At 46.9% G+C, this 13,981-nt stretch overlaps 1 protein-coding gene across 2 annotated transcripts in view; it reads right to left on the bottom strand.

Annotated features, from left to right (window-relative positions):
- DOK5 (docking protein 5) overlaps nt 1-11,191 on the bottom strand; it is a 58,111-nt gene extending 46,920 nt beyond the window's left edge. For both annotated transcript variants that reach the window (XM_066625080.1, XM_066625082.1), the window contains exon 1: nt 10,989-11,191. In XM_066625080.1, the coding sequence (XP_066481177.1) occupies nt 10,989-11,054 (66 nt within the window). In that variant the 5' untranslated portion in view covers nt 11,055-11,191. The remainder of the gene's footprint in view (nt 1-10,988) is intronic.
- Nucleotides 11,192-13,981: the final 2,790 nt, after the last annotated feature.

The following is a 13,981-nucleotide window of genomic DNA, read 5'->3' as shown; positions in this document are numbered from 1 at the left end:
GCTGGGAGCGCTGCGATTGGATCTCTCTTACAACATGCAACTTGGCTTTTGCAAACCCATCCCACAGCACTCTCAGATAGTCTCCAAACATATGAAGGAGCTTTTCATTTACAAAGGCAATATACAACATTGTACTCATGAGCATTTGAGATTCTTAGGTCTTTAAAAAAAATACTCCTCATATATGATTGCCCCCATAAGAAAAGAATTCTGTACACGCCTAGAGGCAAGCTACAGTTGGGTAACCAAAGCAAGAGGATCTTTTAAGGAGCTTTTGTCTTAAGGAAACCTTGAGAAGGTTTGCTATATGTAGCAATTGAGAGATGTGCTAGAGTAATTTTACCCCAGAACATATCTTCTTTATTTGGAGAAGGATATGAGGAAAATGCTGCTATGGCAACTATGCTTTTTATCAAATAAATGATTGAGTTGCCAGTTTTTTAAAAGTATGTCAAATTGCTCTTTACTGACAGCAAATAACCCACATCTGATTTTTAAATTAGCCATTAGCTTCTGCTCTGTAATTCCGTTGCCTGCTGAATGTATATGCAATTATCTGCCATTTAGCAGACATTTTTTGTTTTGTTTTGTTTTTTTCTTTTTCTTTCCTTATGGCATTTAGCAATATCATCCAACAATGTCCTGCTTGGAAATTTGCAGTGCATAACTAATATATTCGTTATCCACTGCAAATTTCCAAGCAGAACATTGTTGGATGATATTGCTAAATGCTCACAAGCTCACTAGAACTTGCAAAATTCTTCACGTTAAGATCAATTTATTGACTTGGTGGAAGGCCATAGCATGCTACTTACAGCACAATCCTATCTTGGTGGAACACACAGGCCAAGAGGCCCAAAGTGGCTCGGTTGAAGGTAAGGGGAAACTCTTCCCCTTACCTCCGGGTAAGCCACTGCAGCCCCAATGGGCTTCCTCGGACTTACGCCACCTCTGGAGGTGGCATAAGTCTGAGGAGAGCAGAGCATCTTTTAGCTGCTCCGCGCTGCTCAGGAATGGGGGCTAGGATCCGTCCCAGCCCCATCTCCCACTCCCTGCCCACAGGCCCCCTGGGGACCACTCTCCCCCGCCCGTCCTGGAATGCCTCCTCCCTGCCTACCCCAGAGTCTTGCTTTACATCATGTTTGCGACCCTATCTGGGCTAGCATAAGGGACTTGCACCAGCCCAAGGGCGAGCAAGGATTGCACCAACTTTCCAGCACTGGCACAGCTGTGCAAATGGGGCATGAGCTGCATCCTGCAGTTGGGGGGCAGTCATGGGGGCCTCCTCAAGGTCAGGCAATGTTTATTCCTTTACCTCAAAGTTGCATTACCCTTATGTCGGTGCTAGAAAGTGGGTCAGGATTGCACCCTTTGTTATTCAATGTTTCAATTGAAACAATGGCCTATGTGACAGTGATATTGTGAGAATGAATGCAATAGTGCCTTAGATTGTGTGGATTAGGGATCGAAGCCATTTAAGCCTGCATAAAGACTTTGGGGCCATCTTGTAGTATAACATTAACTAAACTAATAAATGCCGCCTTGGCTTTCAAACCAGTGGAAGACAAGCAACCGCAGAATAAATGAATACTTCACAGAGAAGCTGGAGCAAAGTCTTCAGTGATGTGTCATGTGTGGGGAGTGCCTCCGGTAGCGATCCATAAAAGGAGAGTTATGGCCCAATCCTACCTAACTTCTCATGCAACAAGGTGCACAGCAACTGCAAGGGAGTTTTGCCTGCTGGAGGTCTCAGCTCAGATCTGCGGATCTCTGCAGCTGGCGAAAGTCCAAATTTTTCCATGCAGACGGATCAGGCCTAAGAAGAGGGGTTGGATTGCCACTGCCGAACCTACCCCCTCCCAGGCCTAATCTGCCCATGCCTTGCCCCATCTCTTCCCTGTTCTGCCCTTCCCCCTCCACATTCCACCCCTCCCCACCCTCCTTCCATCCCATTCCACCTCCTGTGCCAGGCTTACCTGCTCTGACAGGCCTTCCAAGGTCTGTTAGTGTGTGCAGGAAGGCTCTGGCCTTCCCAACAGCATATCAACAGCTTACACTGCTGTCCAGTATTTGCTGGTGCTGGTGGCACAGAACTTCTGCCAGAACAGCAGGATGAACTGTGCATCCCTATTTTGATATATAAAATGTTGGAGGGTATGAATGGGACTTTATTAAATCCATCAATCAACAACTTAGGACATAGAAAAGAAAAGGGGGAAAGGACAGACAATATGTTGCCTAAATTTGAAGATTCCATTCACCTTCTAGGGGTCTCCATAGTTGGTTTGTTCTTAGCATTAGGGTCCCAGCATCTCCCTTTCCCAGAGGTGGTATCGGGGTCAGCCAAGTCAGACCCTAGCTGCGGGCCCACACTCACTGGAAGACCCACCAAGTTGGGCTAACCCCTAAACCCTCAGTGCTGGTCACAGTGGTGCTTCCCAAGTGTCATTGGGTGGCCAGCTCAGCACTTTGTCCTAAAGCCCATTGCAACCTGGTGCCGACACTGTTCTTCCCTCTGCTCTTGCCACTCTCTGCAGACAGCCACAAGAACTGTTTGGAAGCTGACGCTTTACTCCTGGCCACTCAGGGCCAAATCCTATCCAATTTTCCAACCCTGGCGCAGCCACGCCAACGAGACACGTGCTGCATCCTGCAGTAGGGGAACTGTCACATAGGCCTCCTCCATTTCCTCAGGGCTACATTGCGGCTGCACTGGAAAGTTGGATAGGATTGGGCCCTGAATCATGTCTATCAAAGTTCTACCGAAAGGGCTTTATAAAGGGATGATAAGAAGTTCATTCAACATGTTATTATTATGCAAGGCAAAAAATCCAGAGGGAGGCTTCATTTGACAACCGTGGTGCTATTACTTGTAGTTTCCAACCAGGATTAACGATCTGCTACCTTCTTGGCTGCAACATTTATCTTTCCACATTGATTTGATTCTTAAGTACTTACTTTATTATAACTGGTACTCTGAGCACTTTGCCGGAGTAAATTCGGGCACCCCGAGAGGTAATCCACGCAGAGAGGATGCAAATCTGTACAAATACTACATACAAGCACAGCGTGTGGCAAAGCCATTAGCTAACCTAATAACATAAGAAGGGCCCCTGCTGGATCAGACCAAAGGTCCATCTCATCGAGCATCCTGTTTTCCAACAGTGGCCAAGCTGCACTCTCACCATTAGCTCCCCTGCAAGTGGTGTTCAAAAGTGCACTGCGTTTAGAACTGGTGGTACCCTCTAGCCATCAGGACCAGCAGCCACTGATGCCCTCACCTTGCTCCTCTGCTGCAAAACAAAGCCCTTTGCAGATCGTTATTATGCCACCAATGAACACATTGAGGCTGATATTGTCTTTGATGCCTCTGTCATCATCCCAGTCCCCAACCTCACATCGATTGCATGTGGGCATATGCACCCAATTGCACAGCCTTCCCATTTCCTTCAAAAATGGAGATACTGATAACATGTAAGGAGCCTAGACATATCCAGGAGTATGGGCTAGGCCCCTGTGGAAACAGGGCTTCAAATACATTGAGGTCAAGGCTGCAATCTTCCATATGTTCCTTTGGAATGACTGCTCAGTGGCCATGAAGGGCCAGCACACAGCCATGAGGCCAACCAATCCTATCCAATTTTCCAACGCCGGTGCAACCGTGCCAATGGGGCATGCACTGCATCTTGTGGTGGGGCAGCAGTCACAGAGGCCTCCTTGAGGTATGGGAACATTTGTTCCCTTACCTTAGGGCTGCATTGTGGCTGCACCGATGCTGGAAAATTGGATAGGATTGGGCCCATAGGCAACTTTCTCAGGCAGCAAATTGGCAGAAGCAGACCTGAAGAGAAGGGGAGGGGGTGTGCAAATCCCCACTTCCAGAGGCCCTGGTCGTGACAAAACAAACAAGGTAATTATCCCATTCTGCTATCTGTTTTCATGTAGTTTCCAATTTGCTTGTGCTAAGTTAGAACTGTCAGTTAAAAACTCATTTTGAATATGTAGTAAAATCCAGTATGAAGAAAAATTTAGGAAGGAGGGGCCCAATCAGAGGTATCTTGCCCTGGGCCAAATGCCCGCCCTGGTGGAGGGTGGACACCTGGTGGAGGGTGTCCACTGCTTGCCTCCATCTGCTTGGCTTTGTTGCTCATCCTACCACTCCTCATTTTAAAAAAAAGAATGGAGCAGAGAAGGAAATGTGGAGAGGAGGCTAGAGAGATGCACTAGCCCACCATTGTCCTCCTTTCTTCCACACTTCCTCTTCTGCTCCATTCTCCTCCTTTTCATTTTCAAATCAAGGAGCAGGAGGAGTGGAACTGGCAACTGGTGTGCACACCAGGTACAGTGGGAAGCATTAGGTGCACTAGCTCCAGTCCTAAGAGGTGTTGGGTCCGCCTTGCCTGAAAAAGAGTTCTTTCTTTTTCACATATTCATACTGCCCTTCCTTCAAGGAGCTCAGGGTGGTACACCCTTATGAGGAAAGGCTACGGCGTTTGGGCCTCTTCAGCCTAGAAAAGAGACGCCTGAGGGGGGACATGATTGAGACATACAAAATTATGCAGGGGATGGACAGAGTGGATAGAGAGATGCTCTTTACACTCTCACATAACACCAGAACCAGGGGACATCCACTAAAATTGAGTGTTGGGCGGGTTAGGACAGACAAAAGAAAATATTTCTTTACTCAGCGTGTGGTCGGTCTGTGGAACTCCTTGCCACAGGATGTGGTGCTGGCGTCTAGCCTAGACACCATTAAAAGGGGATTGGACAAGTTTCTGGAGGAAAAATCCATTACGGGGTACAAGCCATGATGTGTATGCGCAACCTCGTGATTTTAGAAGTGGGTTATGTCAGAATGCCAGATGCAAGGGAGGGCACCAGGATGAGGTCTCTTGTTATCTGGTGTGCTCCCTGGGGCATTTGGTGGGCCGCTGTGAGATACAGGAAGCTGGACTAGATGGGCCTATGGCCTGATCCAGTGGGGCTGTTCTTATGTACACATGGTTCCTTCCCTCCTTGTGTCTTCACAACAACCCTGTGAGGTAGACGAGGTCCAACCAGGTAGCTTCATGGCTGAGTGGGGATTTGTACCTGGATCTTCCAGGTCCAAGTCCAACTCCCGAACCACTGCATCATCTTGGCTCTCATGGCACTATCTCACTGTCGTTTCATCTGAGGTTCAGACCTGCACAATTTGAATGGTAACTTAGAGTTATGAGAGCTACGTAAAGTAAATCCCACCAGAGGTTTTGGGAGGATGCTATGGTCATGTCCCCCCCCCCCCCAATTCTTCAACAGGCTCCTTTGGTTTCCTACCCATCTGCCAAGGCTCCCATCCTAACCACATGTCCATGGAACTATCTCCATGGACATTCTTTTGAAATTTCACTTCTGTATGTAGCTAAGAACGGGCTTGGTGACATTTTCTGTTCTCAACTCCTGTTTAGCTTGCTATCCGTTCCACAACACTTCACACCAATTTTACATCGCCCAAACCTGATTGTAAAGTGTCTTCACTTCAATTATGTTCTCAAACAACATTTATGGCCCGACAGAGAAATGAAGCAATAAAGAATGGAATTCCTCTTCAGATACTGTATTCCATTTTTATGGAGTCTGACCAATATCGTTTATTAGCTAATAACTAATCTCTCTAGTTGCAAATGAAAAATGTACATTACTTCTCTACAGAGAGGACTAGAGGCTTTCCTTGAGACACAAGCCTATTCCTTGTGGTGTCAATGTCCATAATTTCCAGAGGGATAGCTGTTGCAGCAGCAAAAAACAAACAAACAAAACAGTATATTGGCTCTTCCAAAAACAAATGTACTGTGGTGTTTTATGGGTCAGAACCCATTCATCAGGTGTAATACGCCATAGGTTTGACAGAGCATTTCATACAAGCCCCTCCAATATCTCCACCAGCTACAGACTGCAGGTTTGATGTGTTGTCTTAAAGCAGGGGTCTCTGAACTTTTTGGCTGAAGGGCCGCATCAAATATCGAGCACAGGCCGGAAAAAACAATTAAATATAAAATTTAAATAAATACGTTAGAGATGGAACTTAGATGAGTGAATAAATGAATGGGCTCAAATGTCCAGGACTTCTCCAAGCAGCAACACAGACCAAGAAATAAAGCACACACTTAAATGGACCCCCATTACCCCATCCCGTAAGCACTCTGGTTGTGTTTGGTCAACTGGGCCAGAGGCTCTCAGGGGATCAGAGGCTGGCTGTGGGCCAGATAGAGGCTTGCCGCGGGCTGCATCTGGCCCCCGGCCGGGGTTTGGAGACCCCTGTCTTAAAGGAATGGTTACATTTTGAGATATTGTTTACACTGGAAGAGGCTTAATTCCAAATCAGACTGTTGGAATAACTAGCTCAGCAGGGCCAGTCTTAGGAGCTAAGGGGCCCAACGTAAAACATGTTTGCAGGGGGTCACCCCCATGGGGCCCCTATACTCACGAGAAAGAGCAGCAGCGGCGAGTCTAAGGTCGACTGCACCCCACACAAAGCGCGGCACCCAGAAGTAGGTGGCGGGGAATCTGATGACACTGCCAACTGCTTTCAGCCAGTGGGCTGGAAGCCATTTGGACCTGGGGCAGACAGGAAGGCCTTCCAGCAGCAACACTCTGCTCACCATGCTCTTCTCACGATGCCACAGCATGGAAGATTCCAGGCCAGATCATCAGCTACAGAGTGAGCAGCTGGCTGTGACTGTGGCGCTCCACATGCTGCCCCAGTGTGGCGCCCCTCCTGGCTCAGGGCCCAATTTGGCCACATTGGTCAAATCACCATTAGGCCAGTCCTGGTTCTTGGACAGGCAGGACACATGTGCTTTGCAAGTGCTCCCTTGGTCCAGGCAGTGACTCTTCTGCCAGTTTGGTGCAGCACTACTGGAAGTAATCTCTCAGACGTAGGCAAGTGCCTCCATTCGTGTGGGTAAGTTGGTGGCAGGGGCATGTTGTAGGCAGGGAAAGGGGGTTTCGGGGAGCGCTAGGGAAAGGCAATGGGCATGGAGGAGGAGGGAGAGAGTGGATCTTGGCAATACCAATGTGCATCAGATCTTATCCCCTCTTTTTGAAACCTCCCCACCCCTTTTCCCCTCTTTGGAAGTATGTCAGCAAAATGGCTGGCATGGATCCAAGGAGATACATAGGCAACTAGGCAGCCTGGGGGAGGAGGGTTTAAGTAAAAAATATATTTATCCAGCTCAATTACCCCACAGTATAGTATGTGATAACCTGGCAAAGGATAGGATTGGGTAGTCAGTGACATAGTACTTTAGAAATAGCTGGAACTAAAAAAAAAAAAAAAACCAAATTCATAGATTTCTCCCTTTTCTATGCCTCCATTGATATAAATACCTTCCTATAAACACATGACTGTACAGACCAAAACTTAATCGCTCCATTTAAATGAGACAAATAAATATGTTTGGGGAAAAATAAATATTTATTTATTGAAATGAATATCCATAGGCTCTAGAAACTTGCGAAAATGCTAATTGTTCAATTTTACAAATTAGTAAGAAACTTTTCAGGACAAAACTAGGCATAAACCTATTTTTTCCTCTTAGGTCTGGTACAGAACATCCTAAAATAGGAAGAAAATAAACTATAACCTCTGCTCTTACTATGGTACCAGCAGCAGCACTGACCCTGTATAGCTAAATTGGTTCCTAACACACATTTTTTTTAATAGTTTGGCAGTCCAAATCTGAACTACGACCCAAGGAATGTGGCAAGGAGTGCTAACAAAGCTAATAGAACTGATAAACACAGGCATTAAGGACAACTTGCTCCCTCCTGGAGGTGAACATTTTATGTGAATACTGATTTGGGGTTAATAGCTTATGGGGTCATTTTAGCAGGTTTCATTATGACCCATCATCATGTATCATCTCTGTAAGACATTTAATGGGCAAATTACTCTTAGCAAGTCTTATTTCTTTCCTTCTCACACCATCCCATTTCTCTCCACTTCTGTTGTACTATTGGAAGTGGTGCTTCTAAGGGTCACTCCCCTGGGGATATCTAAATGCTCCAGAGCTTCTCTTGCAGCTTTATTGCTGCAACATCGACAAGTCTATTTTCTTAGGTTGCAAGCTAGGAAACAAAGTCACCTGCCACTGATGAGCCAAGATATGTATGAACCATCTCCAAATAGGTCATTTTCCCATTTTACAAATGGAAGAACCAAGGTCTGAATGGAAGAACTACAAGACAGAAAATAGATGGCAAGAGACAATGTGTTGCCTAAGGGCCAACTCTTATCCTATTTTCCCATACTGGTGCCAATGGGACATGTACTTTATCCTGTAGTGGGGAGACAGTCACAGAGGCGTCCTCAAGGTATGGGAACATTTATTCTCTTACCTCGGGGTTGTACTACGGCTACACTGGTGCTGAAAAGTTGGATGGGATTGGGCCTTAAGTGAGTTCATGGCTGAAAGAGCATTTGAACTCAAAATGCCCAGGACCCAGTTCAAGGTGCTATTTAGTGACCCAGATCTGCTCTGCTCACTACATGCATACAGATACGCAGTTACAGACAGAGACATAAAATAATATTTTATACTACTTGTATACATCACCACAAACCTAGAGAACAAAATAGAGTAGAAATGTAAATAAACTAAACAGACACCTCTTAAGGATAAGATGAAAAGCCAAACAAGTTCAATTAAGGCATCTGTTTGTTGGTACTTGCATCATAGTAAATAAGAAACCAGACAGATATCCCAAAATATATCCATGCTCACATATACGTGAACACCAAGTGTTCCTTCTCCTCTCACTCTTTCCCTACTATACAAACTTTGTACACATACACCGAGACCTCTGTCCAAGATCAGTTCCATTGGACTCATATGGATTGCTCCAAGCTCCCAAACGAAGAATAGATTTGCATCTTCACTAGGCACATCAAATATATGGATTTGTTTTTTTCCTCTTTGTGTTCATTATCCCTCAATATGCGAAAAGCTGCATGAGCAAAGGAGTTCATTTTGGTAACACACACACACACGAAAAGTGGCTCTGTATGTGCTTTTTGGTGGTGCAGTATCTCCATGTATGTTGCAGGAAATGACACCCTCATATGTATGCATGTATCCATGGTGGGTGAGAACCCATTTAAAAGAAACAGCTAACATTCATAGGGTAATGGGCACATATAACTGTAAGCCTCCTGTTGATTCTCTGATGGTCACACCGTAGTACCACAGTGCCATAACTGTGGGTAAGAAGATGGAAAAGAAACTGACTTTACCTTATAACCCAAGTAACCTTTCCTGTCTCACTGCATGCAAGCTGATTTACACACAGGCCGATTTAACCTCACATGTGAAAACCATCACAGTGGCCCGATTCTGTGCACACTGCCTCTGAAGTAAGCAGACTGTCTTCACCTGCTGCAAATCTACTTGGGAGCACGGACTGAAGACTATGGTGCCACCACATCCATGGGGAGCAATCCACAAAGCTGTTCTCTTCCACAAGCCCCATTTAAACAAATGGAATTTGCACATGCAAACTGCCCTGAACTGTGCTCCAAGTCTTTTTTGCTCCATTGCAGACAGATTAAGAGGGAATGGACCACTGAAGAAAGTTAGGAGTGGGAGAGTGCATCTATCATTCTGGACTCCTCTGACCAACAGTGCATATGAGCAACAGGGGTTAAACATGTACACCTGTGGGCTGGACAGAAATGGGTTGATTTCTTTCCCAATCCAAGCATGCTTCCTTGCCAGAATAGACAGGAATGAACATCACTGCCGTCCTCTCACATGCACAGACCAGTTTCTGCTTGGGAAACTGTGCCATTCAAAAGTTTGCTGCTTGGTCTACAGGGCTGAGCCACTGAAAGGGTCTCATGAGTGGCACCGTGGCTGCCCTACACTTCCCAGACACCTCCATTGCAGCAGTTAAGGACAAGAGGTGATCTTTGAGTTGCCCTGCAAGCTGTTTCTATATTTATACTGCAGATGACAGTGGAGATCTAGAAAGGACGGCTCATGGCCACGTAAAACAGGACCCTGTCTTCCCCCTTCTCCCACCACCATCCAGCAAAGCAATCCCACACCAGCCAGTGGCGTAGCTAGAGGGGGGCAAAGCGCTAAATTTCGCAGGGAGCCTCCTCACAGTGTGCAAGCGGCCCCTCCCCTTCGGAGCCATTCCATGTGGGGGGGGGAGCAAACAGGAGGCATTTTGGGGGGAGGGGAAGGGTCAGACCAGATGTCAGAAGCACAAAAGAGGACCATGCACCCCAAAATGTAGGACATCCAAGAAAAATGTAGGATGTCGCAAACTAAAAGCAAAAATCTTGTGCTGATTTCATGTAATTAAACACTCTTATTAAACACACTTATTATTAAACTTCAGAGCCATTCCAGATGGGGGGGAAGCAAAAAGTAGGCATTTTGGGGCAGGGGGAGGGGCAGACCAAATGTCAGAACCACAAAAGAGGACCAGGCACCCGAAATGTAGGACACCCAAGAAAAATGTAGGACATGGCAAAATAAAACCTAAAAACACTTGTCTGTTGATTTCATGTGGTTAAACGCTCTTATTACTTATGATTAAACTGAAAATTATCAGCCCAAACCTATGCATGTCTACTCAGAATTAAGTCCCACTACAGTCAATGGGGCTTACTCCCAGGTAAGTGTGGATATGATTGCAGCCTGAATCACTTAGGGTTTATTACATATCATTTATTAATTCCAAGTAGACTGTGCGCTGCCTGCTCATAGGGAAAATGAGGACGTTTAAGTTCTTTTCCAGGACAGGAGGCTAAAGAAGAGGACGTGTCCGGGGAAAAGAGGTCATCTGGACACCCTGGGAAGCGGCCCCTTGCACGCTGCGCTCAGGCTCCCTTCAAAACTTAGCGCTGCGCCCCCCTTCTGGCTACGCCACCGCCCGCAGCAAGAGCAAGAAATTCTTTACATGCAAGAAATTAAAGGGGGGGGGGACGAGATACTTACCCCCAAACGCCTGCTCCGGATTTTGACATACCCTTGCTTCACGATGTCATTAAAATTGGAAGCCATTCCGGAGGGGGAAAGAAGGAGTTGGGGGAAAGTTGCTCCGCAGCCAATCCAGTTTGGGGGGCTTGTGGCTTGGCTCACTGTCCCGATCTCGCTCTTTTCCCCCACCGCCCGAGCTTTGGGAATCAATCCTCCAAGCCCCAGCAAGAGTTGGGCTCAATCCACTGGGGAAGCGGGAGAGGGCAGGAGCGAAAGGGACGGACGTAGGAAGGCTCCCCGCCCCGATCAGCTGAGAGCCCAGCTTAGCAGGCGGCTCGCAGCTGACTGGCTTGGAGGGGGTGAGATCAGAGGAGCTGCCCGGGTCCCCCGTCCTCCTCCTCCTCTCCGCCTGGCCGGGGGCGAAGAGATCCGCCCTCCTCGCCGGCTGCTCCTTAGCCGAGGAAGACCCTGCTGCCTGCTCCGCCTTCCCCGTTTGGAGACAGCCCAGGCGCAGGAGGTGGGGAGGGGGCGCGTCTTCGGGGGGGGAGAAGGAGAAGGAGCCGTCGCGGGGGGGGGGCTGCGCTTAAACTCCAGGATCGGGGGCAGCTTACCACGGAGTTAAGCCATTTCTGCCCAACGTTGCATATACGCAACAGGGATCCAATGTGTGCACCTGTGGGCTGGGCAGCAATGGGTTAAGGGGGTCTGGAGGGCAACAGCAAGGGATGGCTAAGGCTTGGAGGCTTCCAAGAAAAGGCTGTGCGAAGCAGGATTCTGGATTAGCTGGATCCTTCTTCCTCCTCCTCCTCTCCTAAAAAGAGAGGTGAGTGGATTTTAATTTGGGCCAGAGCTCAGCTCCAGCATGTATTTTTTTTTTTCCAGTACAAAGTGTGCGCTATGGGGATACGTTCTCTTATCCGTGTCGTTATGCGATTAGGTCATTAAGTGAACATTCAGTCCAATCTATTGCCTTTGTTGTGTAAACAGACACTCCCTGCCAGACACACTCTGGCTGCACAGGCTACTGGAGATAGACTGCCTCTTCTTTGCATTAAGAGCCTCTCTGTTGTGTAAACCAGTGTTTCTCAAACTGTGGGTCCGGACCTACTAGGTGGGTCGCGAGCCAATTCCAGGTGGGTCCCCATTCATTTCAATATTCTATTTTTAATATATTAGACTTGATGCTACCATGGTATATGACTGCTTTGGGAGAAATGTTCCAGACCTGTACTTTTAACAGGCAACTATGTATATGCTTTTAACAATGACAGTAAATGGGACTTACTCCTGGGTAAGTGTGGGTAGGATTGCAGCCTAGAACTGTTAAAAAATTTTCCTGCTTGATGTTGTCACTTCTAGTCATGACATCATTTCCAGTGGGTCCTGACTCACCTTCTCACAGACTCACATTCTAAAAAGTGGGTCCCAGTACTAAAAGTTTGAGAACCACTGGTGTAAACAGACATTCTGTTGCAGGCTATGGGAGACACCATTGCCTCATTAAGAGCATCTTTATTGCACTTTGACCACCATCATATATGCAGTCCATCATTTAGCAAATGGTTGTTAAGCGGCGTACATCTGTAATTGTCTGGTCAGGAGGTCTGGTCTAGAGGGTAGAACCTCCGTCTGCCTTAAGATAACATCCACAAGGTCGCCAGTTTGAGGCCACTGGCACCATGTGACCTTGAAGCAGCTGACAAGCTGAAGCCGAGCTATTCCATCTGCTCTGCGCGTGGGAGGATGGAGGCCAGAATGTGAAGCCAGATCGGAATGAAACACCTGAATGTAGTGGTTCTTGAAAGAAAGAACCTTCTTTCAATTGTAAAAATCCCTATTTAATAAGGGATTTAAATAAGCCTGCCTATGTAAACCGCCTTGAATAAAGTCTTGAATAAAGACCAAGAAAGGTGGTATATAAATACCTGTTAATAATAATAATAATAATAATAATAATATTAATTGGGAATGCATGAAGAAGACTGTGAACATGCCCCTGAGCACATGCAGAGTTCATCCCCTCCCACTTCAGCTCAGACTATCCAGAGAGGGGCCCCAGACACCCTCTGCCGCCTCTTTAAAAAAAAAACAACCCTGAAATATTTCAAGTGTTCCTCAAAAACCAAATGAAAAACCCCTGAAATATATTAAAAAACCCCAGAAATATTTCAAGTGCCCTTCAAAAATCAAATGAGCCAGCCCCTGCCTGCAGGCTCACACTCATGCATCCAGGGTTGGTGGTGTGGATCCAGTCATGTTTCAATGTCATCCCCCCCCCCCCATAAGTTCCAGGAGCACTGAGTTACCTGGCTTTGTGCTTCCTTTGGAGAAGAACTCACTTGAGGTTTACAGGGTCTTTGTAAATTGTTGCTTCATTGTCACATACACAGGTTGTTTGAGCACTGAGTAGATTTGGGTAGGAAAGCACATCAGCTGTGTGTGTCTGGTAAACATGTCTGCAGCTGCCAGCCCTTCACTTCAATTGCCCAATCAAAGTCCATCTCATTCTTGGTCTCTTCCAGAATCTACAGCTCAGGCTCTCTGTTGTATTTTTCCGCTGACCACAGAAAGGGAGAAGTGAATCACTTCATGCCTCAACCCCAGGTATAGGGACCCTGAGGGCTCCAGTGGAGGCTCTCATTCAGGACTATCTGGGAGTTGTTAAGGACCATCAACTCCCCACCTGGCTTACTAGCTTAACAAAAACCCAGGCCCCATCCATCCTCCTTCTGAATTCCAGCCACTTAATGCAAAGAGCTGGCCAACCAGAATTCTATTATGTCAAAGCAGCTGCTCTGCTACTGAAATTATACATTGCAAAAACTCAATCCTGTGTGAACTGGGGGGAGGGAGGAAAAGTCACAGGATTAGGAAAGTGGACACTGGAGAGTCTGCACAAAACATTGACCATTGCAGAGAAGAGATTTGTGCATATTGTTTGCCTGTCTCTCCTGCATGTGGGCTTCCTGGAGGCACTTGGGGGGGCACTGTGGGGAAAAGGATGCTGGACA

Source organism: Tiliqua scincoides, chromosome 4, assembly GCF_035046505.1.
Source record: "Tiliqua scincoides isolate rTilSci1 chromosome 4, rTilSci1.hap2, whole genome shotgun sequence".
NCBI lineage: Eukaryota > Metazoa > Chordata > Lepidosauria > Squamata > Scincidae > Tiliqua > Tiliqua scincoides.
The sequence above is the reverse complement of the archived record's forward strand: the minus strand, read 5'-3'. Positions and strand labels throughout refer to the sequence as shown.